The sequence below is a fragment of the Peromyscus maniculatus genome, chromosome 3 (genome assembly GCF_049852395.1).
Source record: "Peromyscus maniculatus bairdii isolate BWxNUB_F1_BW_parent chromosome 3, HU_Pman_BW_mat_3.1, whole genome shotgun sequence".
Taxonomy (NCBI): Eukaryota; Metazoa; Chordata; class Mammalia; order Rodentia; family Cricetidae; genus Peromyscus; species Peromyscus maniculatus.
The window spans coordinates 144,420,868-144,447,164 of NC_134854.1; the positions used below are offsets into that span (position 1 = coordinate 144,420,868).

The 26,297-nt window shown below is 41.5% G+C and overlaps 1 protein-coding gene across 1 annotated transcript in view; it reads left to right on the forward strand.

The window, feature by feature from the left end:
* The first annotated feature begins 7,199 nt into the window (after positions 1-7,199).
* Positions 7,200-26,297, forward strand: part of LOC143272501 (murinoglobulin-1-like) — a 70,793-nt gene continuing 51,695 nt past the window's right edge. The window contains exons 1-8 of the mRNA XM_076567877.1: positions 7,200-7,384; positions 8,557-8,740; positions 9,439-9,595; positions 9,709-9,761; positions 16,507-16,527; positions 16,770-16,938; positions 17,276-17,360; positions 18,354-18,456. Of these exons, the coding sequence (XP_076423992.1) occupies positions 7,299-7,384; positions 8,557-8,740; positions 9,439-9,595; positions 9,709-9,761; positions 16,507-16,527; positions 16,770-16,938; positions 17,276-17,360; positions 18,354-18,456 (858 nt within the window). The 5' untranslated portion in view covers positions 7,200-7,298. The remainder of the gene's footprint in view (positions 7,385-8,556; positions 8,741-9,438; positions 9,596-9,708; positions 9,762-16,506; positions 16,528-16,769; positions 16,939-17,275; positions 17,361-18,353; positions 18,457-26,297) is intronic.

Here is a 26,297-nt window from a genome sequence, read left to right on the forward strand (position 1 = left end):
ACCAAAGGGGAAGAGAACCACAATGGTCCAAGCTGCATGTTCCACATGAGATAGTGCTTGGCATGTCACCGTGGCTCACTGAACTGTCTAGAATTTCCTTCCTAGTATGTTTCTCACTAAGATGAGCTTCAAGGATTGTTTCCTCATGGGAAGCAGAGGAAGTAGTGTCCTTTGTAGATTGCACACATCTCATGAGCCACATCATTAAACACAAGTCTAGGTGGTACTGTAAAGGGAATTTGCAAAGTAAATTTACTGATCATCTTCCTAAATAATGGTCCCAAAAGAGATGGTCTGGGTGGGCCTGACTCCATCGGTTAGAAAGTCTATAAATTATAGTTTAGATTTCTCTGACTCAAACAACAATGAAGGCTGATGCTGCTCTGTAGCTAGAGTTTTCCTGCTTTGCCCACAGTCAGGACAAATCTCTGTCACCCGCCAGTCCCACAGCCGCTCAGACCCAACCAAGTAAACACAGAGACTTATATTGCTTACAAACTGTATGGCCGTGGCAGGCTTCTTGCTAACTGTTCTTTTATCTTAAATTAATCATTTCCATAAATCTATACCTTGCCACGTGGCTGGTGGCTTACCGGCGTCTTTACATGCTGCTGGTCATGGCGGCAGCTGCAGTGTCTCTCCGCCTCAGCCTTCCGCTTCCCAGAATTCTCCTCTCTCCTTGTCCCACCTACTTCCTGCCTGGCCACTGGCCAATCAGTGTTTTATTTATTGACCAATCAGAGCAATTTGACATACAGACCATCCCACAGCACTGCTCTTTCCTTCTTCATGCTCCTGGCATTTTTGTCTGTGGCCGTGTTCAGTTCATGCCTGTTGGTCACAGTCCCTCCCTGAACTATAGTGCTGCTTCGTTAACCCCCTGGGTGTGGAGACTAATACCTATGAAAAGTGTGTTTACACAACACATTCCTTTCCATTTTCTCTCCTGGGTGTCCAAAAATGCATATGCAGCACACATTGCTTCATTGTGTTGAGCAAGTGTGCATGCATTCATCCTGTTTCCTGATTGTGGATATCATGTGACTAGGCGCTTCAAGCTCCTGCTACCTTGACTTCCCCATCATGATGGACTACACCCTTGAATTGTGAACCAGAAAAAGCCACTTTTCCCTTAAGTTGCTCTTGCCTGGATTTTTTTTTTTAAATCATCAATGAAACTTGCATTATGTGATCAGCAGGTCCATGACAAGTTCCAGAGTCCTTTATCTTGTACGAGGAACAAAGATGATGCTCATCGCATACTGGGGACTCTTAAAGCCTAGAAACACAAATAGTTACGGGCCTTGAAACTCCAAGAAGAACCTGTCTCTAGTCAAAATATCAAATACAGGGAATCTTAATGATATGGACCCATTTCTCTGAATTGCAGCATGGCCCTGGATGAGGGTACTAGCTGTTTGCCATCACAGAACAAAAGAAAGTCACAGATCAATACTTTTGATATTGGCTGCTTTTAGGATCTGGACTCACCATGAGGAAGTTTTTAATTTGTCTTAACTGAGGTGAAAAGACTGTTGCTGATGTGCTGTGGCATCAACGCATGAGCTGCAATAATAAAGAGAAAGCCAGCTGAGCACCAGCATCCCTTGCTCTCTGCCTCCTCTGGCTACAGATACAGTGGGATAAGCCCCTCCCCCTCCTGCCAGTAGACGTCCCCCTCCATGATAAACTGAAAGTTCTCAGGTGCAGATTCAAGGAGTTCACTAAGTGAATTGTGGGGGCAGATAGGAGTTTAGTGAAAGTGTTATTGACACCATGCACAGACAGACGGACAGTGAACCACACTGCAGAAGCTCTGAGGAGAGTTAAAGCCCAACAGCAAAGACAGACAGCATGGTGAGAGTTCTGAAGACAGGAATCAGGGCCTTTGATTATCTTTGATTCCAAGACAGGATTCAGGGAAGGGGTGTGGAGAAGGCAGTGTGGACAGCACACCTTCTTTAATATAAACCTCACACCCCCAGGTAAAGCATGGTTCTTGGGTGTCTCTTGGCTAGAGATTCCTAGATAGCATGGTGATACCAGTGAGAGGAGATGTCAATGGCAATTGGGTGTGGATTCTTATTTTACAGACTGTGCCCTCAATGTGAGCCAAAAGGAACCCTACTCATGCTGCTGTTCTCAGGTTTTGTCACATTAATGAGAAGAGAGATTGGAATACACTTCCCAGCTGCAGCAAGGTGGGGGACTTTACATTTATAGGTGTTAGATGTGCAGCATCCTTAGCTTCAAGTGGACAGAGGGTACCATTCTCTGATTCTGAGATACATTCTTTGAGTGTTTTTTCATCAGTAGATGTTAGCTCAGACATCAAGGTTGGAAGTCAAAGGCTAGTGTCTTAGTCACACTTAAATTGCTGTGAAGAGACACCATGACCAAGGCAACTCCTTTCAATGAAAACATTTATTTAGGATCTCGCTTACAGTTTCAAAGGCTTAGTCCCTTTTCATCATGGAAAGAAGCATGGCAGAACACAGGCAGGTGCTGGAGCAATAGATGATTGATTGCTACATCCTGATTCCTACACAGAGAGGGAGACGGATGCACAGAGAGACAGACAGACAGAAAGACAGATGAACAGAGAGAGAGAGAGAGAGAGAGAGAGAGAGAGAGAGAGAGAGAGAGAGAGAGAGAGAGAGAGAGAGAGAGATCTGAGCCTGGCATGGGGCTTTGAAACCTCAAAGCCCACACCAGTGACACATTTCCTCCAACAAGGCCGCACCTCCTAATCCATTTTACCCTTTCAAATAGTGCCTGGTGGTTTATCGTTCAAATGTATGGAACTATAGGGAACATTCTTATTAAACCACCACATTCTGCTCCTTGGCCTCCATAGACTTGTAGTCATATCATCATGCAAAAATGCATTCGGTGCAGCTTCAAAAGTTCCCATAAACTATCACAATCTCGGCACTGTTTAAAAATCCAAAGTCTCTTCTGAGATTCAAGGAAATCTCTTGACTGTTATCCTCCCAAAATGAAAATTAAAGCTGACCACATACTTCCAATATACAATGGCACAGAATATACATTACCATTCCAAAAGGGAGGAGAGGAGCACAGTGAGGGAATACTCACCAAAGCACAACCAAAACCAGTAGGACCATCTCCAAATTCTGAATCTCCATGTGTGATGTCAAAGTGCTCTTCAGGTCTCCAACCCATGTCGGCTTTATTGACCACACACTTCTCTCTCTTGGGCTGGTTTGACACCAGGTGTGCAGGTCTCTTTGCTGGGTACCCATGGTTCTGACATCACCAACATCCTTGTTTGTGATGGCTAAGAAAACTCCTTTTGCACTAGGAGCTCATTCTAAATTCCTAAAAGAGGAAAATTCCATTTTGTGCTAGCAACCCACTCTAAATTTCTAAAAGATGAGCATCCAGCAACTCTGACACATTGCCCCCTCCCCAACCTTGTAAAACAGCTATGGGATAATTAATCAATTACCCTGGTTTTTAAAATCCACGTTTGGATGTGTACTATGAAGTAATACAACTCCTTTATCAGCATACACAAGGAGATAGAGAGAGGTTTTAAAGTTGAGAAGGGTAAAAGCAGTTTCTCACTCAGCTTCACACTTCACACAATTGAGATAGTTGCCGTGTGGGTGATGCTACCAAATTCTGCTGCTTGATGGGGCTGGCGCTTGGGTCCCTTCTTTCAATTCTGTTTGCATCAGCTTTCTGTTGTTGATAGTTTCTTTCACTGCTTAAGGTTTTCTTTAATCCCTTTTCACGAGTTGGAAGTTTACTTGGCAGGGTACTGCCCTGAAGTCACTAGTCCCCTTATATCATTTAGCACCAGGTTTCCTTTAAGTTTTTTTATCTCCTTGACAACTAGACTTTGTCCCATTACATTTCTTGATGCACCCTTTCTCCTCGACATGGACATTTTGTGTTTACCTTTGTCCAGATTTCTCCTTTTCATGATAGGTCTGCATAAGAGTGATTACTGTTAACCACATGACAGAGTAAATACTAAGCTGTCTTAACATATCCTCTGGCAACAACATTAATTCAAAACTCTTCAATTTAGCCTCAGCCAGGTGTTTGAGGCAGAAACAAAAAGCAGCCTTATTCTTTTCCAAAATATCACAAGAATGGTCTCCAGGCCACTTACTAATATTCATCCCCAATGAAACTTCTTGAGCCAGGCTGCCATAATTTACATTGCCCTCAGCACCACTGTTCATGTTCCTTGTAGGATAGCCCAGTAAGCACCACTTAAAGTGTTCACCCACTTCTCTAGTCCAAAGTACCAAAGTTCACATTTTCCAACTCAGCATGGCCAGGCCCATCACAGATATATCCCAACCCCTGGTAGCAATTTCTTGCTTACAATTTCAGAGGTTTAGTCCATTATCATCATTGCAGGGAACATGGACACTTTGCATGAGACATGGTGATGGAGAAGTAGCTGAGAGTTCCATCCTGATCCATAGGCTGAGAGAGAGACAGAGACAGAGACAGAGAGAGACAGAGGGGAAATTCTGGTGGCATAGGCTTTTGAAACCTCAAAGCCACCCCCAGAGGCACATTTCCTCTGAAAAGGTCACACCTTCTACTCCTTTCAAACAGTTCACTCTCTGGTGACCTAAACTCCCCAATATATGAGCCTATGGGGCCATTATTATTCAACCACCACAGAAAAGAAGATGTCAGTCATCTTGGAGATTTGTCACCTTTATTTCCTAGCTGTAACCCATCTCCCTATCTGTCTACCTACCAGGAAGTCTGTCTAACTCCTAGTCTCTCAGTTTGAAACACCATCACAGCATGTCTAGATAACTACTCCAGTCATCCCGTGGGGTCTCTAGGCTTCCAGTCATCCTCTCAAGATACCACGTAAGTTACCATGCTCAACAGAAAAGCTTTTATATCCTTTCATCATTTTAGGTTTTACTCCAAGCTTCTTCCCATAGGCCCTCTTCATTTAAACTTAGCTTTATTGCAGCATCAATATTCCAATGAAATACTTCCATTTCAGACATGTCAATGCTTTCCTGGTCTCCAGGCCTCTTCATAGGATTTTTCAAGACTCAGTCAGATCTGTACCCCACTGACTCAAAACTTCAAGTAAATCATTGTAGCCTATCTGTCTCTAACAGGAAGTCATCTGTGAGTTCTGAGCCTGTCTTATGCACGATCTCAGACAAGCCCTGCTATCTGATATTATCCTGCATTGTTAGGACCCATTTATGTTTCTGTATCTGCTGCTTTTAGCATCATCTGAGGAATTTACAGCCATTTATTGTCATGCTCCAAAATAAAGAGCAAGAAGTGAAGGTGAAGGCTGTGTTCCGGGAATCCAATTGATAAGAGAGAGGATAGATACTGCAGGCGAGGGACGTCGAGATCATGATGGGAGGATGTGCAAAGATGACGGACCACACTAGTGGAAGCCCATGAACTGTGGACAGGTGGCTGTGGAGCCCCCATGGGTCTGGACTAGGCCCTCTGGACATGGAAGATGGTTGTTTGGCTCCAACTGTTTGGGGGACACTTAGCCAGGGGAATCGGGATCTGTCCCTGGTGCATGGGCAGGCCTCTGGTAATCGGGTGCCTGTAGTGTGACACCATGCGCAGCCTTGGTGCAATGGGAAGGGGCTTGGATCTGCCTAGGCTCATTGAGCTGGGCTCTGCTGACTCCCCATGGGAGACCTCGATTTGGGGGATGTGAGGATGTAGGGTGGCTTGGGAAAGAGGGCTGGCGGGTGGGAGGAGGGAGGAGGGGGTCTGAGGATAGTATGTGGAGTGAGTAGAAAATTTCTTAATAAAGAAAAGTAAAATAAAATAAAGAAGAGAAGGTGAAAAACTGTAGTTATTGTTTCAGTGGAATGTGGACAAAAAGGATCAGTGCAGGATTTGCTGGGACTTCCAACTGATGATTAATTGGGGTTCAGAAGTCAATCAATTAAATATAGAGGTTTTATTTCTCTCTCAACCTTTCCATACATACCCTACATCATGTTTTAGCATGTTCTGTAATTGGAAGTTTCTTGTCTGAACCACCTATTCCAAAATAACCACTCTGGAGCTTATATTGATTATAAATACGTGATCAATAGCTCAGGCTTATTACTACCAGGTCTTACATTTTAAGTTAACCCATATTTCTTATTTATGCTCTGCCAAGTGGCCATACCTTTATTAGCATGGCACATTTATCTTCTGCTCCCTCTGTCTCTACTGGCAACTTCTAATTCTGCCCTTCTCCTTCCAATCATCCTTAGTTTGGTCACCCCATCTATATTTCCTGCCTGGCTATTGACCAATCTGCATTTTATTAAACAATTAAAGTGACAAATCTTTACAGAGGATTATTCCACAGAAATGTTCTTTCTTTTTCCTTAATGCCTCAAGATTATAGTTGTTCTAGCTTATGCTGTACCTTCCTCTCAAGTCAATGCCATAAGATCTCGGCAAAAATAAACAGTCCCATGATCTAGATTAGAAATGCTAATGTACTTCCAAACTCAAACCTTAATGTCCTTCCAAAGGAACTCAGTTGTATCCAAAATACTGATGTATTTAAATCATTTAAAGCAATCACCTCTAGTTGCACAGATTATATTTGGCTTCCTAGTAGACCACAGAGATAAAGTTTCTCAACTGTACCTGTAGATGAGTTTGGTGAGTTTCTGTTCTAACAAAGAAGGGTCAGGTGTGGTAAATTGTAGTAGGTGAGTTTTTGAGCTTGCCCAGTATCCACTGTCCCCCTTTTACACACAGCACCCATGAAGGCAGATACTTGAATGACTAGAGACAGAAGAACTGAAAATCTCCAACCTGGACTACTCTAGTGACTTCTCGCATGAGGAAACAGAGAAACTGGAGTTGTCACCTCCCAGGGAGTGCTGCTAGATTCCAGGTGACCAGAAGCAGTGAGGTAGCCAATGTCACACAACCATAGCACAGCCACACACTGCAAAGATTTACAGGCGGGTAGTAGGAAGACTGAGAAAGTCTGCTCTAATTCAGACTAAGTAGATTCTGTGCCCTTGATCCTTCACCAACACCATGCAAGATTCTCTGGCACCATTCCTGAGACTGTTGCAACTTATTTGAGTTGTGCAGAGGCCACCACTGAATACAGTGACACTAACAGAAAACTCTTGCAAAATTCCACTTGTCTGTTTGGACACCTAGGGCAGAGATTCCTGTTTACACAGAGCACTCATAAATAAAGCACTGTGTATCGGGGATGTCTCTGGAAACCCCATCAAAGAAAAGGACACCATAGGCCCTGTCCTCTTGTTCTTCCTTCCTACACCATGTGGAAGGACAGACAGACTCTGCAATGTCTGATTTCAGTTCTTCTTGCCTTCCTGACCTCTGCTTCCTTATCACCTGGACAACCGTGAGTACCACCAAGACCTCTTCCATGATGTTCCTCCTTCAGTCAAAACCATCCATTTCCTTTCACAGTCCCTTCACACAAAACCTTCTTTATATCATTTTTGTTTTTCAATTAACAAATGATAATTACATGTATGCTTTCCAACTTTAGTATTACATGATTCTATGATATTATTTTTCCAATTCTAAAGCAATCTGTGTTACTAGACTGAGGTGTGATGTGATTTAGAATAGCGTTCCTCTTATGACTGTACCACTAATATCTAAAATCCCAGTGGTCAGAGACACTCTTCTGTGTTGAAACCATTTCATCTCTTTGAAGATAAATATTTACATTGTTGGCACTTTGGGTTGGAAATGTGTAGCCTATAGTTTAACCTTGGGATGGGTAAGGATTCAGGCACACTGCAACTCTGTGGATGTTTGTGTCTTAAAACAACACTCCTGTTAGGATCAAAGACCTTGGATTAAACTACAAGTGGAACTTGCTATTTGGTGCCCAAATAACCAAATTATCAGGATTATATTGTTGAGTGACTTTTCTTGTCGCTTTTTTTAATTAGGAAAATATATTTAAAGTGGTAAAAATAAAAACAATCTTTTGATTTTTTTTTCTATTATGTGATGTAGTGGTGACAGTCTAAATTTTGGTCTGTTTTAGGTACAAAAAAACTCTAATGCCAGAAAAAGGTAGAGAACAATTCCTGCAGATAGCCTGTGGCACATGTTCAACTATAGCATATATGAATCAAGCTACTCTGGATTGCAGTCACATTGTACGTCTTAGGTTTAAGTGTACCAAAAATAAAAACAGGGTACTGTTATTTTTCAAGAATTAAAAATGGTAATCAAGAACAATCTTGATAAATTTTTATGAAAAGAATAATTTATCCTCCCAGATTTTTATCAAAAAAATTTAAAAACCTTCCAGCACTTGAATGCTCGCTGCTTAAGTGACGGTAGTCCATGCCATATGAAGGTACCTTGATAGATATCACTGCTGAAGCTGAGTGATTACCATTACAAACACTGATAATTGACCACTCTGGGGTATCATGCTGTCACCTGCCATCTCAGGCTGGAGAATCTTGGATGGTGATGATTATTGTGAAGAAACTACAGCCATGGACAATGATATCTGTCCCCAGCTGGCCTCAACTTTTCCCTTTCCAGGAAGTATATGGTGCTGGTCCCTTCCCAGCTCTACACTGAGACCCCTGAGAAAATCTGCTTCCATCTACTCGATCTGAATGAGACAGTGACTGTCAGGGCCTCCTTGCAGTCTAGCTGGGGAACCAGAAGTCTTTCCAATGAGTTTGTGGTCGACAAGGACATGTTCCACTGTGACTCCTTCACTGTGAGTACTAGATACCTGTCCCTGTCTGTTTTCTATATTTATGTACATATGTGTGTAGATGCATATATAATATACTTGCATATTTCTAAAAGAGATTAATCTAGAAACACAGCTACTACTTCATAACAATAGACACTTAGAACATTTACCCAATAAACAAATAGCATAGATTATCCCACCCCAAACAGGGAGAGCCAATACTTGTGCATGTGCTGCTTTCCCGCTGAAGTTCCTCAAAGAACCTAGTACCCAGAGAAAGAAGGGTTTGCCACTGTGTAGTACTTGCTGCTAGTAAGTTATAAACTTCCAGTTAGCACTCCAGCTAATCAGAACCAAATCAGCTATGTGTAATTGCTATCCTGAATAAGTGCTGGGTTTCTTCTTCTGTACCTGTCCTCAAGATGCAATTCCTACCATTAGCAATATGTTAGTTTTCACTCTACCTAAGTTCCAGAGTTCTATCTAGTTTTCAATCAAGATTATATTTACTCCATAAAAACGACTGTGTCTTTGTTGCTTCCATTGACTCATGAAATGTTGTGTTTTTCTTTTCATACTTTGTTTCTGACATACCCTCCTCCACATAATAACTAAACAGAAACTGAGGGACCCCGATCTCCTCCCTATGGTGTGGAAGGACAGGAAGTAAAAAGGAAATCTAAGACCTCCAAAGCTTCTTGTGTTCCTCTCGTCCTCAGCTCCCCAGAGTCTCAGCTTCAGATGAGATGTCCCTCTCTGTCCACATCAAAGGACCGACACACGAATTCAACAAAAAGAGTACAGTGCTGGTGAAGAACAAAGAAAGTGTTGTCTTTGTCCAGACAGACAAACCTGTGTACAAACCAGGACAGTCAGGTACGAAGGTCCATCACGGGCTATGGAGTGAAAAAGCCATCCTGAACATGGCACAGAGAAGGCCTGGCTCTCTGGACCTCACTAGAAAATTCTCTCTCTCTCTCTTTCTCCAGTCAAGTTTCGGGTTGTCTCTATGGATAAAAACCTACGCCCCCTGAATGAGTTGGTGAGTCTTTTACATGTGGGTATTGGTGGGTTTCTGAAGACATAATGTGATTGAAATATTCTCATTTCTAGCCCCTTGCTAAGGTATGAGTTGGTCTTCTCTACTCTGCTCATTTAACTATTTCTACCCCTTGCTCAGTTACCATTGGCCATGCAATGTCTTCCTCATATCTTAAGCACTCCATTACTGCTTAAGTGTCTCTGGGTTTCTTTATACTTCATGGAGACTGTTACTGTACAGAACCTTTGGGCTTAACCATGCCAGTCATTTCTTTTGTAGTTTCTGTTACTTCAAGCCATCCTTAAGAAATCCATTTCTAGTCTAACAGGGGTATTTCTCACCTATAACTTGGTGTTGAACATTTAGATCCTTCCTTAAATGGACTCCCTAAAGAATAAATTAGCAGTTCGAGTCTCTTGTCCTCTGCACTTCAGCAAGTGGTGGGGTCTGTGCTAATCACCCTCTGCTGCAAGGAGAGGCTTCTCTGACAGGGGCTGAGAGACACTTTGATCTGTGAGTATAAAGATACATCAATATCAGTTGGTTTAACACTACGTCCTTTGGCAGCAGAATAATGGGTTCTCCTCTGGTCCTATGGCATGGTTAGCCACAGATTCTTGGCCCTGTAATAATGTCTAATGTGGGTTTCATCTTGGGTAGTAGGACTTAAATCCAGTCAGAGAGTGGTTGGCTCCTTCCGTGACATTTGTGCTACTATTGCACCTGTGGGCGTGTCTTGCCAGGCCAGTGGTCCTCACAGTTTTTAGGGTTCACAGCTGGGTGAGACTGACGATCCCCACCCCTCTGGTAGTGTACTGTCTGTCTGACCAACAGGTAGGGCAGAGGCAGGCCTGGTCCAGCTGCTCTCTCCCTTGGGGCTGAGCGGGATGATGAGTGTCGAAGGCCCAGACCCCACGCCCCACCCCTCTCACCCCCGTCCACCAGAGAGAAGCACACTGGCCCAGGAGTCTTGTCAATGCAGGAACTCACTTTATTGCATCAGGAGTGGACTTATATAGTTTGGGGTGATGGGGGGGGCGGATAGGGTGAGGATAGCAGGCAATGAGATGATGCCATCTCAACAGTTGCTAGGCAGAGGTGATTCTAGGTCCCGTAGTGTTGAGTCACTCATATGTGGAAGTCATGTCTGAAGACAGGTCGCCAAACTCGAGCTAGGCTCAGGAAGTGACACTTGGCTTCGTGCCCGGGCCTTATGGGGCCCAGCACCTTCCCCTTTTGTAAGACATGGCCCCTGTGTTAGGTCATCCCCCACTTGGAGACCTTATCCATCATTGAGTACCATGTATCGTGAATAGGAGGTGGGGGGTGGGTCACTCTATGACATGTCTTAGGTCATCTCAGCCCACCTGAGAGCTTACCCATCATTGGTCAAGTGGAGAGCAGAAGAAGGGCGCTCAGAGGAGGATACCTAGCCATGGGAGGGACCAGACTCCTGCGTGGCTAATCTTTGGTAGCATACCTCGACCTGATTTATCTTAATTGTCTCCAATCTCTGGTGGATAAATTGTGTGAACTTATTGAACACTCAAGGCCCAATGGTGAGAAGGAGAATAAGGAGAAGAAAGGGTTCAAGGAGGGGAAGTAGGTAGGGTAAGAATCCATGAGGCCTGTCCACAGAGGATTGTCTTAAACTCCCGCCCTCTCCTCTCCAGGTCTTCCTGCAGCCTCTTTAACTTGTCCTGGACAATCCCTGACTTGTAAGCATAGAACCAGCACTTCTCCTGTAAAAACAAACAAAGACCCCCCTTTTCTGCAGTTAGCAGATCTAACCCCCTCCTATTTTGGAGGAATACCTCAGCCAGAGAGTCTAACTGACTCTGCAAGTCAAGAATGGTGCTGGAGATGGCCTTTACATCATCAATTAACTGAATGGATAATTTTTTTTTGAAAAGATGTGATGACAGGACTATCCCCACAGCTCCTGTGGCCATGCCTGCATTACTCCCAGGCCAACAAGGAGAGCTATCATTTGAATGGCCCTCTTAGACCTTCCTCCTATGTGGTCAAAAGAGGGTACTGGAAGAGCCTCATCACCGGGGATGACAGCCACATCTGGTATGAGTATGGCAGGGGTGCAAAGGCCCTCCCATGCCCCAGGGAGAAAGCTAAAAGCTATTCCTCCTCTGCACACAAAAACCATTCCCATGTGGGGGACGCATCCTTAAGGATACAGATTTCAGATACACTAACCCCAGTAATTAGTGTGTGCCTCAGTGGCAAAGATAAAGACAGCACCAGAGTGCCAGATTTCTGTTCACAAACCCCCAGAATGGCTGGAGGGTGACAAGAAAGAAAGCAAGGAAGTGGAGCAGGAGAGGGAACTGAGTGATTAATAACTGGCTAACGAGTCCCAAGTCCTGTAACTTCAAAATCCTTATAGTTATGCCATGTGCACGTGCACATGAGTGCACACATGTGGGGGAAAGAGAACCATGTTCACATGTCTGTCTCCTCCAACATGAGTCCAGGAGACCAAGGTCAGGTCATGAGGTCAACAGCAGGTGCCTTTACCCACTGAGCAATCTCATAGACCCTAATGTCACATCATTTTATGCAAGACCAGTAATAGAATCCAGGCCTATTAATGGATAATATATTTAGTTTCCTTCTAATTTTTCATTATGATTTTTCTATGTCTGTGATAAGGGCACATAGATAAGAGAGCCTTGCTGTTATTAAATGTTATGATACAACATATGTTAAATGTATGCAGTATCAGAGATCCCACGTAAAAAGCCAGGCATGACTGGCAGCATCTACAACCCACTGCTATGGAGGCCAGAGGTAGGAGAATTGCTAGAACTTTCCACCTGCCAGTTTAGCTCCAAGTTCATGAGAGACAGTCTCAAGTCTATAAGATAGAGAGTGAGAGCAGGACACACACACCCTCCTCTGGCCTCTGCTGGATGCATTGCTATATGCACCTGCACACACATGTGCATTACACCACACTCACATACCAAAAAAAGAGCTATTTGCAAGACGTTCAGGTACTCTTGCACCAATGGGCACATCTTGTGTGGCAGGTTGGTATAAGACATCCTAGGGTTCTCAGCTGGATGAGACTGTTGACCTCTCCTCTCCTGCAGCAATCTGCACAGCACCTTGTGGTATTGTGAAAGCTGATCAGCAGGGGGGATGTTAGCAGAGCACCAGCTTCATTTCTCTACACCCTTCAACCAAGGTGTGTGGTGTCTTCCACACTAGAATATTATCAGCCAGTTACTGTGGGCAATCAAGGAATGCAACAAGATTCTGTATTGCTTTGGGAGGGGGTCTCTAGGGCCTCCCTGGCCAGGAACTCATAAGGTGCTATCTCATGCCTAGAACTGGGACATTTGTATAGTGACCATTGGCCTTCAGGAGCAGCATTATCTACACATGCAGTACACCTTCCTCTGACTCTCCTTTTAACTTATGCTTCTTAATAGGCATAGAAAGCAGTAAGTTTCCACATGGATTTTTCATGGGTCCTCAGTGTGGATTAATCCTCCCATCCTTCCCTGTCTCTCCCATCCCACACCCTCATCCCTGCTTAAATGTTCGGTCCCCAAAAGTGCACCTGTGCTTTGACATTCCCTATGTCATGCTGTGTCCCCTGCCTTGAGGGATTCCTAACCAGTGGTCCTCTTCTACTTACCTTGAGTCCCCATTACTCCCGGTTTGGAGTGAGGAGCCACATATGAGAAAGAACATGCAACAGGTTTATTTTTTTAATTAAGAAAATTTTTTCATTCATTCTACACACCAATCAAAGACCCCCCTTTTTCCTCCTCCCGCCCTCCCAGCCTCCCCCTTCCAACCCACCCCACACTTCCCCCGACAAGAAGGCAAGGCCTGCCATGGAGAGACACATCCAGTAGAGGCAAGTCCAGGCCCTTCCCCCTGCCCCAAGGCTGCACGAGGTGTCCCATCATAGGTAGTGGGCTCCAAAAAGCCCACTCATGCACCAGAGATGAATTCTGATCCTACTTTCATGGAGCCCCCCAAGCAGATCCAACTACACAATTGTCACACCATGCAGAGGGCTTAGTCCAGTCCCATGCAGGCTCTAGAGCTGTTGATCCAACTTTCATGAGTTCCCACTAGTTTGGTTTGGTCATCTCTGCAGATTTCCCCATCATGATCCTGATACACTTGCTTATAGAATCCCTCTTCTCTCTCTTTTACTGGACTCCTGGAGCTCTGCCTAGTGTTTGGCTGTGGATGTGGAAAAAAGCTCTATGATGACAGTTAAGGTATTCACCAATCTAATCACTGGGGCAAGCCAGTTCAGTTCAGGGACCCTCTCCACTGTTTCTGGTAGTCCAAGCTGGGATCATCCTTGGAGATTCCTGGCAACTTCCCAAGCACCAGGTTTCTCTCTATCCCCATGATTTCTCCCTCTATCATGGTATCTCTTTCGTTGCTTTCCCACTCCATGCCTGTTCCAGCTTGACCATCCCACTCCCTTATATTCTCATCCCTTATCCCCTACCTTCCATTGCCCACCCCTCAAACTGGAAAGAAAGAAGTCAAACAAATAGAAGTCACTATTTGCAGATGATATGACAGTATACATAAGTGACCCCAAAAATTCGACCAGAGAACTCCTATAGCTGATAAACTCCTTCAGTAATGTGGCAGGTACAAGATTAACTCAAAAAATTCTGTAGCCCTCCTATGTACAAATGATAATTAGGCTGAGAAAGAAATCAGAGAAACATCACCCTTTCCAATAGCCACAAATAATATAAAATACCTTGGAGTAATTCTAACCAAGCAAGTGAAAGACCTGTATGACAAGAACTATAAGTCTCTGAAGAAAGAAATTTAAGAAGATATCAGAAAATGGAAAGATCTCCCATGCTCATGGATAGGTAGGATTACATAGTAAAAATGGCAATCTTACCAAAAGCAATCTACAGATTAAATGCAACCCCCATCAAAATCCCAACACCATTCTTCACAGACTTGGAAAGAACAATACTCAACTTCATTTGGAAAAACAAAAGACCCAGGATAGCTAAAAGAATCCTATACGATAAAGCAACCCTTGGAGGCATCACCATCCCTGACCTCAAACTCTACTATAGAGCTATAGTAATAAAAACAGCTTGGTATTGGCATAAAAACAGTTATCTTTCTGTACCTGGCTTACCATTATAATTTTTCCAAGTTTTATCCATTTACCTACTGTAGACAAATTTCATTTTTTTAAAAGATTTATTCATTTATTATATATACAGCATGTATGACCAGAAAACGGCACCAGACCTTATTACAGATGATTGTGAGCCACCATGTGGTTGCTGGGAATTGAACTCAGGATCTCTGGAATAGCAGTCAGTGCTCTTAACCTCTAAGTCATTTCTCCAGCCCCATGTAGACAAATTTCTAAATGGTCTTAATAAATAAAAAACACAGAGCCAAATATAGGGGTGAAAGCCTTAGAGAGATCAGGGAAATAGGGAAAGCCACCAGCCAACCTTACCTCACCAACTCTGCAGCTTTCAAAGAGAGCAACTTCCTATCTACCCAGGCTGATATGCCTTGCTGTTCTGCCATCTGATTTGCTCTCTGTCTCATGAAATCATTTCCTCTTCATGGCCAGTTCTGTCACTTCCTGTCTGTACAGGTCTCCAGAACTATATGGTTGGACTGGGATTAAAGGCGTGAATCACCACGCTTGGCTCTGTTCCCTAGTGTGGCCTTGAATACACAGAGCCCGTGCCTGCTGAGTGATAGAATTAAGGGCATGTGCTACCACTGCCTGACTTTTTGTTTACTTAAAATGACTTGCTATTTCCTCTGATCTCCAGCCAAACTTTCTTTATTAAAGCACAAATAAAATATCACCACAGTCGACAAATTTTGTTATTTCATTTTTTACAGATGAATAAACTTTTACCGTATACACATGTACCACAGCTTCATATTCATTATCATGATTTATTTTTCTAGACTTTCAGAAACAAGTTCTATCTCACCAAAATTCCCTTACAACTGCCACTGATTGCTCTCTCTTCAACTGCTAGAAATGGTTATGTTTTCCTCAAGCTGATGCTCACCTGAGGAAATTCGCCTCTTCAGAAGGCTCAGTTATTACAGAACCTTAAATGACCTTGTCACTGTCTGTCTTTACTGTGTTCTCCATCTGCTCAATCAGAAACACTTTGCCTGTGAAACCTCTGAACATGCAGCCCTCGCCTTAGTCAGCAGCAATTCTCCATTGAAGCGAGAGCAGCTATTGACCCTTTCTTTCTTCGTATTTCTGGGCAATGTTTAGACAGTGGTTTGCTCTGTTGCACTACGTCCAGGAGGTGTATATTGAGTTCATGTGCTAATGCCTTTGTATCTCATTAGATGAGGAGGGGAAGCCAGGGCCCAGGGTAGAGTAGCATATATAGCTTGCCCAGGACCCCCCCCACCAAGTTAACATTTTAGCTGGATATAATATTTAAGCTAGTAACCCCATTTCACACTAAAAATATTCCTGATTTGAACAATAAATTCTGTAATCTCTATACTATAAAGGCTCAGATGGGTCTCCAATAAATTATTTTCATTGTTACTTCATAACTATAATATTGTTATTGTTATGAATCATAATGTAATATGAATATGAATTAATGTAATATAATATGAATCATAACTTTTGGAAATAGAGATTTGCCGAAGTGATAATGACCCATAGGCTGAGAACCACTGTTCTAAATTAACACTGTTTTCTCTTCTGTTTCAGTTTCCTCTGGCTTACATTGAGGTAAGAAACTTAACTGTTTCATATTCAGAGAGAAATCAATCCGCTGAAAGTAACTTGATGTTGGAATGTTGTAGAAGTACTATGGGTCAGCAGCCTTCCACCATTGTGGATAATTGCTTCATTATATCGCACTAACTTTTATTCCTCCCTACCCTGATGCTTCCATCATGAACACGTGGTCTTAGATATGTTCATGTAATTAAAACTCTATTTACTTACAAAGTTTACAACCTGTCTCACAGGATCCAAAGACGAATCGAATTATGCAGTGGCGGGATATTAACACAGAGCATGGGCTAAAGCAGCTGTCCTTCAGCCTGTCATCAGAGCCTATTCAGGGCTCCTACAAGATAGTGATAGTGAAACAATCAGGAGTGAAGAAAGAACACTCCTTCACTGTGGAGGAATTCGGTATGGCTTGGGAAGATTGAAAATGGAAAGTAGATGTTGAGTTCAATGGGTAAGACAGGGCTTCATCAAACTCTAACTATGGCTATCCACCTAGCAACCTGGAACTTCCAGAAAGTTCTGGGATTTTCAGAAGCAAATTACTTGGCTTTTCTTATTTAGGTAGATACCCCTGTGATTTGCAAATCCTGATAGATCTATCACCACTCAACATTCTAAGTTTACTGGGTGTCGGGGGTAACCTTAATAATGTGAAGTCACCGATTCTTGGCAGAGGCTGATCATTTAGGTGACTAGAAAAGTTATTTCCCACCTGAATTTCTCCTCTCTCTCCCAATAGTGCTTCCCAGGTTTGAAGTTCAAGTAAAGGTTCCAAAGGTCATCTCTGTGCAAGATGAAAAAATAAACGTGACTGTGTGTGGAGTGTGAGTTACCTGTGTTTAATCTTCTATCCTTTAGAATGTACTTGGACACAAAAACTACATCGGTTAACGTGTCATTGTAGAATATATAATGCTAAAATTGTGTCCTTTCCTCCTAAAATGATCCCCCTATGGTGTTCATTTCTTCCTCGTGCCCCTACTGTTCTGCATCCATTACTGCTTGATCATTCATTGCATATGTGGATGATGTCAATTCTGATGACACCGGTGATAAATCAGTTGTATGAGGCAGTAGAGAGTTCCTGCCTTTGGAGACAGGAAGGTGCCTACAAAGACCCCCTGACCCACGTGTAGAGAGCCCAGGCACTAAACACAGCATTCTGCTGACCTGTTATGGCTTGAGAGAAAGAACAGAGAAACAAGAGCTCCCAATCCGGTTGTTGTTCCAGCCTCTGCTGCCCAAGTTTAATTTTTAAACATCTCGCTTTTCTGTTTGCATTTCTGTACCTGATAAATGTGGATCCTGTGTCACAGCAACTGAAATTGCTATTAAAGTCTGGAACCCCAGTAAGTCAAACCGTGCTAGAAGGAATTTGCAAATGTGCCTGAGTCAAACAGAAGAGACACACCTGGCTCACATCTGCTTGTCATTAAAATAAACATGCTTAAAAAATTGATAGGAAGAAGGCAAAAGATTGAGGACGTCTGTTAGAATGGTTCTGAGTCATTTAGCCATGGTCTCCATTCATCACAGCCCCATCATTTACTGCCTGAGGATCCTGATTGGGTCACTTAATCATTTCAGAACTATAAAAGGGAGAAAATCATGTCTCCCAGAGGTTCTTAACAGGGCTAAATTGTTAATTTACCTAGTTAGAAAGTGTCAAGTGGTAGTAATGGCCCTATTTGCTGTCAGTGTGAAAATACACAGTGCCAATCTACTGTTACGGATTGACAGTGTGGACTGTGGGTGGGAAGACTGTAGGTCTCTGCTTTAGGATGACCCTTTGTTTCTCTGAATCTCTCTTATAACAGATATACCTATGGGAAGCCTGTACCAGGACAGGTAAAGATAAGTATATGCCTTGAATATCAGCATCCTAGCAGGAAGGGTGCATGCAAAGAAGTCAGTTACCAGGTGAGTAAAAACTGCTCAAAGTCCCATTTTTAATATTGAGGGTTAAGTATCACAGAAATAGAGATACCAAAGCTGAGAGGAAATGCACACCCAGATACTGAAAAAGAATCTTCTGGGACCTTGGGACCTGGTGGTGTAGCTCTGTGGTGGAACACTAGCCAGGCATGTGTGCCATCCCCAGCATGCCTCCCACACACACAAAAGTGATAGTCCTGGGACCCACTGTTATTCAAGGAATATTTCAACAATTAAAGCTAAACTTGGTCACCAAGTTTATTTTTCAGTATATATTCATTATACAAAGTAATAGGTTTATGACATTTTCATACATGGGTATCATGTATTTTAACCGTATTCCCTAGTCCCATTGCCACCTCAGCTCTCTTGTGTCCTCAGTCCTGTGTCCTTCTCTTCCTGTACATCCCTCACTACTTTCGTGACTTAGAGACTATTTTTTGAAATATTCTTTGAAATATAATTGGCACATAGAGACTGTGAGTAAATTGTACAAAACACAGGCTTCTTTACAGTGTGTTCATACACGTGTATCATGTACTTGATTATCTCCTCCACTACCTACCCTGTTCTCTCCATCCATTCTCCTGCCACACCCTTCCTCTTCCCAAAAGGAACAACATCTACTCGGCAGCGTTTCTGTTTTCCCTTACACGTGACAGAAACCGTGCCCTGCTGTGTCTCTGAGTCTGGTATTCTTTGTGAAAGGTGACATTCTCCATGCCCATTATATTCTCTGATCCAATTATGATTATCCATTCATCAGCTGATGGACTCATTTGATTGTGAGTCACATAAATGACCAGCATGCCTGTGAACACATGTGTTGTGTACTGACACAGATTCCTTTTATGTATCCCTGACGGATGATCATTTGGTACTTTGACCTTGTAATCTATGAGGAGCTTCTATACCAACTTGTGCAGTGGCTGTACTAGGTTGTAGGTTCACCCACAGTGTATGAGGTGTAGAGAGCACAAGGTCCTTGTGCTCATAGACAAGCATTAGGGAAACCAGGAATGTTAAACATGAAGGGTTGTCTTTTCAATGGAGGAGGTGTTTACCTGTTTTCCACCCAAAAAGCTGGGAATGGGTGTAGTTAACATTCTGGTGATCTGTGTTATCTGTAGAGCCAGGACACACCTGAATCTCCCAGACTACCACATTCATCCCAGAATCTTCCTTGCTAGACCTTTATCTTGAGCCTTATTTCTCAGTCTATACAACTCATCCTTATGTCATGTGGACTTTACAACACCCTAGGTGACCTCTGTGCTATCTGTAGGGCCAGGCCACTCCTGACTCCCACAGGCACTTATGTTTACCTCATTCATTCTCCCCAGACCCTTAGCTGAGCACTGTTTTTCAGTCAATAGAACCCATCTTTATGGGAGATGTCAGACATACTTAAGAAATGAGCAGAGCCTAGGTGACCTCTGTGCTACCTGTAGGGCAGGTCACACTTGACTCCACAGACTTTTATGTTTACCTCCCTCATTCTCCCCAGACCCTTATCTTGAGCATTCTTTTTCAGTCAATAGAACCCATCTTTAGGGAAGAGGTCCCATGTTATTTGTAAAAAGTTTCAATATAAGCATGTTTTAAGCTTTGCTGTATGCACATGTATTTGAGTTAATTTCATCAGGAAACTTTTTCCCAAAATTGTGCTGTGTTTAAATATACCTAAAATAAGCTGCTCTGTTTCAGTCTCTAGCAGTTTGAGCCAACACAGGCTACTGAGTCATATTAAACTGGATTTCATTCTTGCCTCATACAGATTGTTACTCTGCTGGTTCTGGTGTTTACAGAGACTCCAACAATGAAGGTCTTTTCTTCACAACCTCACCAGCATTGAATTTTGCTTTCTTTACATTAGCCACTCTGTCTATGGTGAGAAGGATATCTATAGTTTGAGGGTTGCATTTTCCTGTGTCTAAGGATGTTAAATTCATTTTTTCATATATTTTTAGAGGTTTGTACTGCTTTTACAAACTTTTTCAAATCACATCATTTGCCATGTAATGAATTGGTTTTATTGGTTTTACATATTTTAAGTTTTTATATACATTTTTCTTAATTTTTAAATATTTTTCAACATTTCATAGGAAATGTGTTTATGTCATTTATGCCTTTCTTTCCTTCTCTCCAAGGCCTCCCAGGTCTCCCCCAATTCTCTCTGAAATTCAAGACCTCTTATTCTGGAACTATTATTGTTACACATATAAATTAATTGTGTGTGTGTGTGTGTGTGTGTGTGTGTGTGTGTGTGTGTGAGTGAGTGTGTGCGTGTGCGTGCGCACAATCAACCTGCTGAGTCCATTTAGGATTGCTGCTATGAACATGTACATAAGGATGACCATGTGGGATTACATAACCTATCCCCGGAATCCTTGGAGAAGAATGGTTTTCTCTCTCAGCAGCCATTGATCACCTATAGCTCTTGATCTTGGAGTGGGGCTTTATGAAATTTCCCCATCCACATGGTGTGTTAACTGGTGTTACCATTATGTAACTCTTGTTTAGGCAGTCATATTGTTAAGATTTTTATGGCTGTGTTTTCCCTGTTGGGTCTGGATGACACTATTTTGCAAGAGGCATTCTGTTCTTTTACAATCTTTCTGATCCTTGCTCCATGACTTTCCCAGATCTTCGATTCAATGGTTATGTTGGAGATATAACAGGTGGGGTTATGCACATTATAGGCACTTATTCTCTGCATTTGGCTGAGATATGGATCTCTATAATGATCTCTATATATTGAAAAATATGATTATTTAATGAGGGGTGAGATCCACACTTATGTGTAAGGATAAGTCTTTGGAATATAATAAGGATCTATATTGGTTTAGGAAAATAGCAGTAGTGGCTTTCCCACCTAGAGTCTATGTGACTGTTGAAGTTGTCCATTTCTTATTGGTTTAACATTTGTGTTTTGGATGAATGTAGAAAGTTGTCCATTTGTTTTAGGTTTTCTAAATAATTAATGCAGTATAGGTTTTTAAAGTATTCCTTTATAATATTCCAATTTTTTAAATTGTCTGTGTAATGTTTCCCTGTAAATTTCTTATTGTTAATTTGGGTAATTTCTTTCTTTCTTTTGTTGAATTGCACCAAGGGTCTATCAATCTTGTCTTCTTAAATAACCATCTCTTGGATTCATTGATTCTTTGTATTCTATTTCTGTTCCACTCATTTCTGTCTCAGTCTTTATTATTTCTTCCCATTAACTAGTATTGAGTTTGTCTTGATTTTTCTTTTTCCAAATTCTTGACTTGTATTATTGAATCATTTATTTGTGCTATTTCTTTTCTTTTTTATATCAATACCCAGACCTGTAAATATCCCTCTTGGGACTGCTTTGAATGTGTTCCAGAGGTTTTGTTGTGCTGTGTTTTCAATTAATTTCAGGATTTTTAAATTTTTTCTTTCTTGATTTCTTCTTTGATTCACTAATTATTCAGTAATGGGCTGTTTAATTTCCATGAGTTTTTATAATTTCTAGAAATTCTTTTGCTGTTTATTCTAAGCTTTATTGCATTGTGGTCAGAAAGAATGCACTTAGTTATTTCAATTTTCAACAATTATATTTGTTCAGATTTGTTTTGTGTCCCAGTATGTTATCTATTTTTGAAAAACTTCCATTTGTTACTTCAAAGAATACATATTATTTGGTGTTTAGGTGGAATATTCTATAGATATATTAGCTTCACTTAATGTATGATGTCATTTAGTTCTGATGATTCTGTGTTTATTTTTTTTTTTTTGTCCAGATGCCCTGTTAGAGAAATTAGTGTTCAGGAATCAACTATAAATACTGAATTGATTCATCTGTGTCCTGAAGTGTAGTGGTATGCTTTTTATGAAGGCATGTGTGCTAGAGTTTGATTTATATTTGTTTATAATTGTAGTGTCTTCTCAGTTATATCTTTGATAAAAATAACAGTTCCTCTTTATCTCTTCTGATTAATTTTGGTTTGAAATTGAGTATGTCAGATATTAGAATATCAATGCCTATTTGCTTTGAATACTTTTTGTTCATCCTTTCACTGTAAGATTGTGCGTATCCTTGAAGATAAAATGAGGTTCTTGTAAACAACAAAAAGACTGATTTTTGTATTCCATTCATCTATCCTGTGTCTTTTGATTGGAGAGTTGAGGCCATTAATATTTAAAGTTATCTCTGAAAGGTGTGTGTTGATTGCTGTCAATTTATTATTTTGTTGCTATTTGTGTTTAATCTTATTTCATGTCTAAATAATTGAAGCTTCATTTTTTTTCTTTCTGTAGCCTCTTACCTATGCTTAATCTCATCCTCAGTCCAAAGTATAATTTCTGGTATTCTCTGTATGGGTGGTTTGGTGGACATGAATTCTTTTAGCCTATTTATCATCATACAGTCTTATCAGTTTTAGGAATTTCTTGAGACTTGTGAGTTGTTTACTTCCTGAGCCTTGTAAGTCTTGTATATATCCTGAGTCTTTGTGAGCCTCCTTCCAGATGGAATGTTTAAATTCAGATGGAATTCTTATATAACACTCTAGAAATTATTATTTTTATCCAGATGGCCAATTGATGAGTGTGTAGTACTGAAGTCACCCATTATTATTGCACCTGAACCTATGTATCCTTTCATTAGTATTATTTCTTTTATGAAACTGGATGCATTGACATGTTTATTCAGTATTCTTTTTTTTTTTGGTCAATTCCATTCACTAACAGGTAGTGATGTTTTTATTTCCTGTAACTAACTTTGAACTGAAGTCTATTTTATCAAATATAAGGAGTGATACTTCTGCTTCTTATCAGCTTTGGATTTTCTTGATCTATGCTGTAGGAGCCCGGACTCAGGTTCCTTGTGGCTTTACCCAGCAGGTCCGCATTGAGGATGATTAGGACCATGGGCCTGAGTGCAGGTATCTGAGATGGTCTGCATTTGGCTGTGCTGGGGGAGGAGGTCTTTTGCTCCACCCCTTGGCATCTCTATAAAAACCCTGGGGCAGAGACAGTCGGGGCCCGTTGGAAAAGGTTCCAGGCCCTCTCGAGGCTATCCTTTATTTTCTATCTGTTTATCTCTGCAATATAAATCTTTCTATCTAATATTTCCTGCTGCTCACACTCAAGAAAACTCTGGGGAGTTGTGGGGTTGGTGAGTAAATGCCCCACACTATCCTTTCCTATCTACCTTAGTTAGGGTTTTTATTGCTGTGGAGAGACACCATGACCACAGCAACTCTTATAAAGGAAAACATTTAATTGGGTGGCTTATAGTTCAGAGGTTCAGCCCATTATCATCATGGTGGGACCTGGAAGCATGCAGGCAGACATGGTGCTGGAGAGAGAGCTGAGAATTCTACATCTAATGCAGGCAACAAGAAGTAGTCAACAATACTGAGTGTGGCTTGACCATGTATGAGACCTCAGAGTCTGCCTCCACAGTGACGCACTTCCTCCAACAATACCACACATACTCCAACAAAGCCATACTTCCCAATAGTGCCATTCCCTATAAGCTTATGGAGGATTATGAGCTTTCCAATTACATTCTAGCTACCATATTCAACTCCCTGACCTCTATAAGCTTATAACAATACCATCATGCAAAATGCATTTAGTCCAACTTCAAAAGTCCCCATAGTCTATCACAGTCTCAAACTTATTTCAAAGTCCAAAGTTCAAAGTTTCTTCTGAGATTCATGCAAACTTTTAACTTTAATCCCCTATAAAATCAAAATAAAAACAGATCACATATTTCCAATATATAATGGCACAGAATATCATTACTATTCCAAAACATAGGGAAGGGGCATAATGAGGAAATATTGGACCAAAGCAAGATCAAAAACTAGCTGGGAAAATTCCAAATTCTACATCTCCGTGTCAGATGTCAAAGTGCTCTTCAGATCAACAACTCCTTTTAGCGTTGTTGACTGCAACATACTTCTTTCTCGTGGGCTGGTTCTACTCCCTATTAGCAGCTTTCCTCAGCAGATATCCCATGGCTCTTTCATCTCCAATATCTTGGGGTCTCCAAGGCAATTCAGTCAGAGTCTCCATTCAGGGACAACCCTGACACATACCTGGTCTCACCGGCTCTCTTTGGTCAAGGAGACAAATTCCATACCCCCTTTCTTCTTTCATTAACTCCATAGCCATGTGACGGAAGCTGCCAAGTTCTGATGCTTACTAGGGCTGGAACATGGCCCCTTTGTTCAATTACCTCTTCATCAACCTTTTCATCAACAATTCAGATCTCACTCAGCACTGTTGACTTTCATGTTCCTGATAGGATGTCCCATTCAGTAGCACTTAAAACATTCAACTGCTTTTCTAATCCACAGTCCCAAGGTCCTTGGTCCCAACTTCTGTCTTAGTTAGGGTGTCTATTGCTGTGAAGAGATACCATGACCACAGAAACTCTTACAAAGGAAAACATTTAATTAAGTGGCTTACAGTTCAGAGGTTCAGTTCATTATCATCATGGTGGGTCCTTGCAGCAAACATACAGATACTGTGCTGGTTAGGTAGGTTTAGAGTTCTACATCTTATTCAGGCAACAGGAAGTACTCCGCAGTGCCAGGAGTGACTTGAGCATATTAAAACCACAAAGTCTGCCTCCACAGGGGTACTCTTCCTCCAATAATGCCACACTTACTTTGATAAAGTAACACTTCCCAATAGTGTCATTCCCTATGAGCTTATGGAGGCCAATGACATACAAACTACCACACTATACTTTCATTTTTGGAGTCTAATTAGTTATCCTGTGTCTCTTATTAAGAGAGACTTAAAATCATTTTTATTTATGTGTTGATAATTATCTATTTATTTCTTATGATTTTTTGGATGATCTGGTTAATTCACATGCTATTTATCTTTTATTAACCATGTCATCTGTTACTGACTTTCTCATTCTTGTCCTGAATTGATAACATTAATACCATCATCTGCTTGTTTGAATCATCTTTGAGGTCACTAGCCATTTCCAAAACTAGACAATTAGATGGTTTGTCCAGCATCACCACAGTTTCAGAATTCTGGGGTTTATAGTGAGGAGTCGTACCCTCTTGTAGTTCTCACACTGCCTAGTGTCATGTTTCCTGTGTTTCTACATTGTGATCTACAAATCTCTTATGATGAATCTCTGCTCTGGTTTATTTGGGGGTCTTCTTAGGAAGCAGTTTTCATTTAACAGCTCATTTCTTTCTACCATTCAGAGACAAAAACACAAACTCCAAAACACCAGAAAACCAAAGATGATAGAGCAACACAATTTAAATAAAATAAAGCACACTATGATGCCAGCCATTAGGATACAAAAGAGAATGGCAAACAGTGTAAAGTAAGCAGTGAAGTTACAATTGAATTAAGAACAAAGTAATGTGATTCTGGTGACTCTTCTCTTTCATAATTCAGAATAATGTCAGTTATTTCTTATGAAGACTTTTCTCATTCACAGAACCACACAGAGGTAGCTCCTAAGCCTCCATTATACTCTGGAAATAAATTTCACTTTATACATTTACTGGAACTTGGTATCAACCCAACAGTTTCATGTCTACTAGTAAAATGTACCATTGGGCTACATCCAAGCCTGTGGTTGATATTTTACATAGTACAAGGTGATTATTAAGTCCTAGTGGCACACAAGTAAGTGTTCTGATTACATTAAATTGTGAATTTACTTAATACTCCTTATGTGTCTATAAATTTAACCATTATTTTGATGGATGACTAAGCCAAGGCAACTTGGTGATTTGGTCATGATCATGGCACACAGCAGCTCACTGTGTGAGTTGAGTCCCATGCTTATGACCAGAATTTCAAGC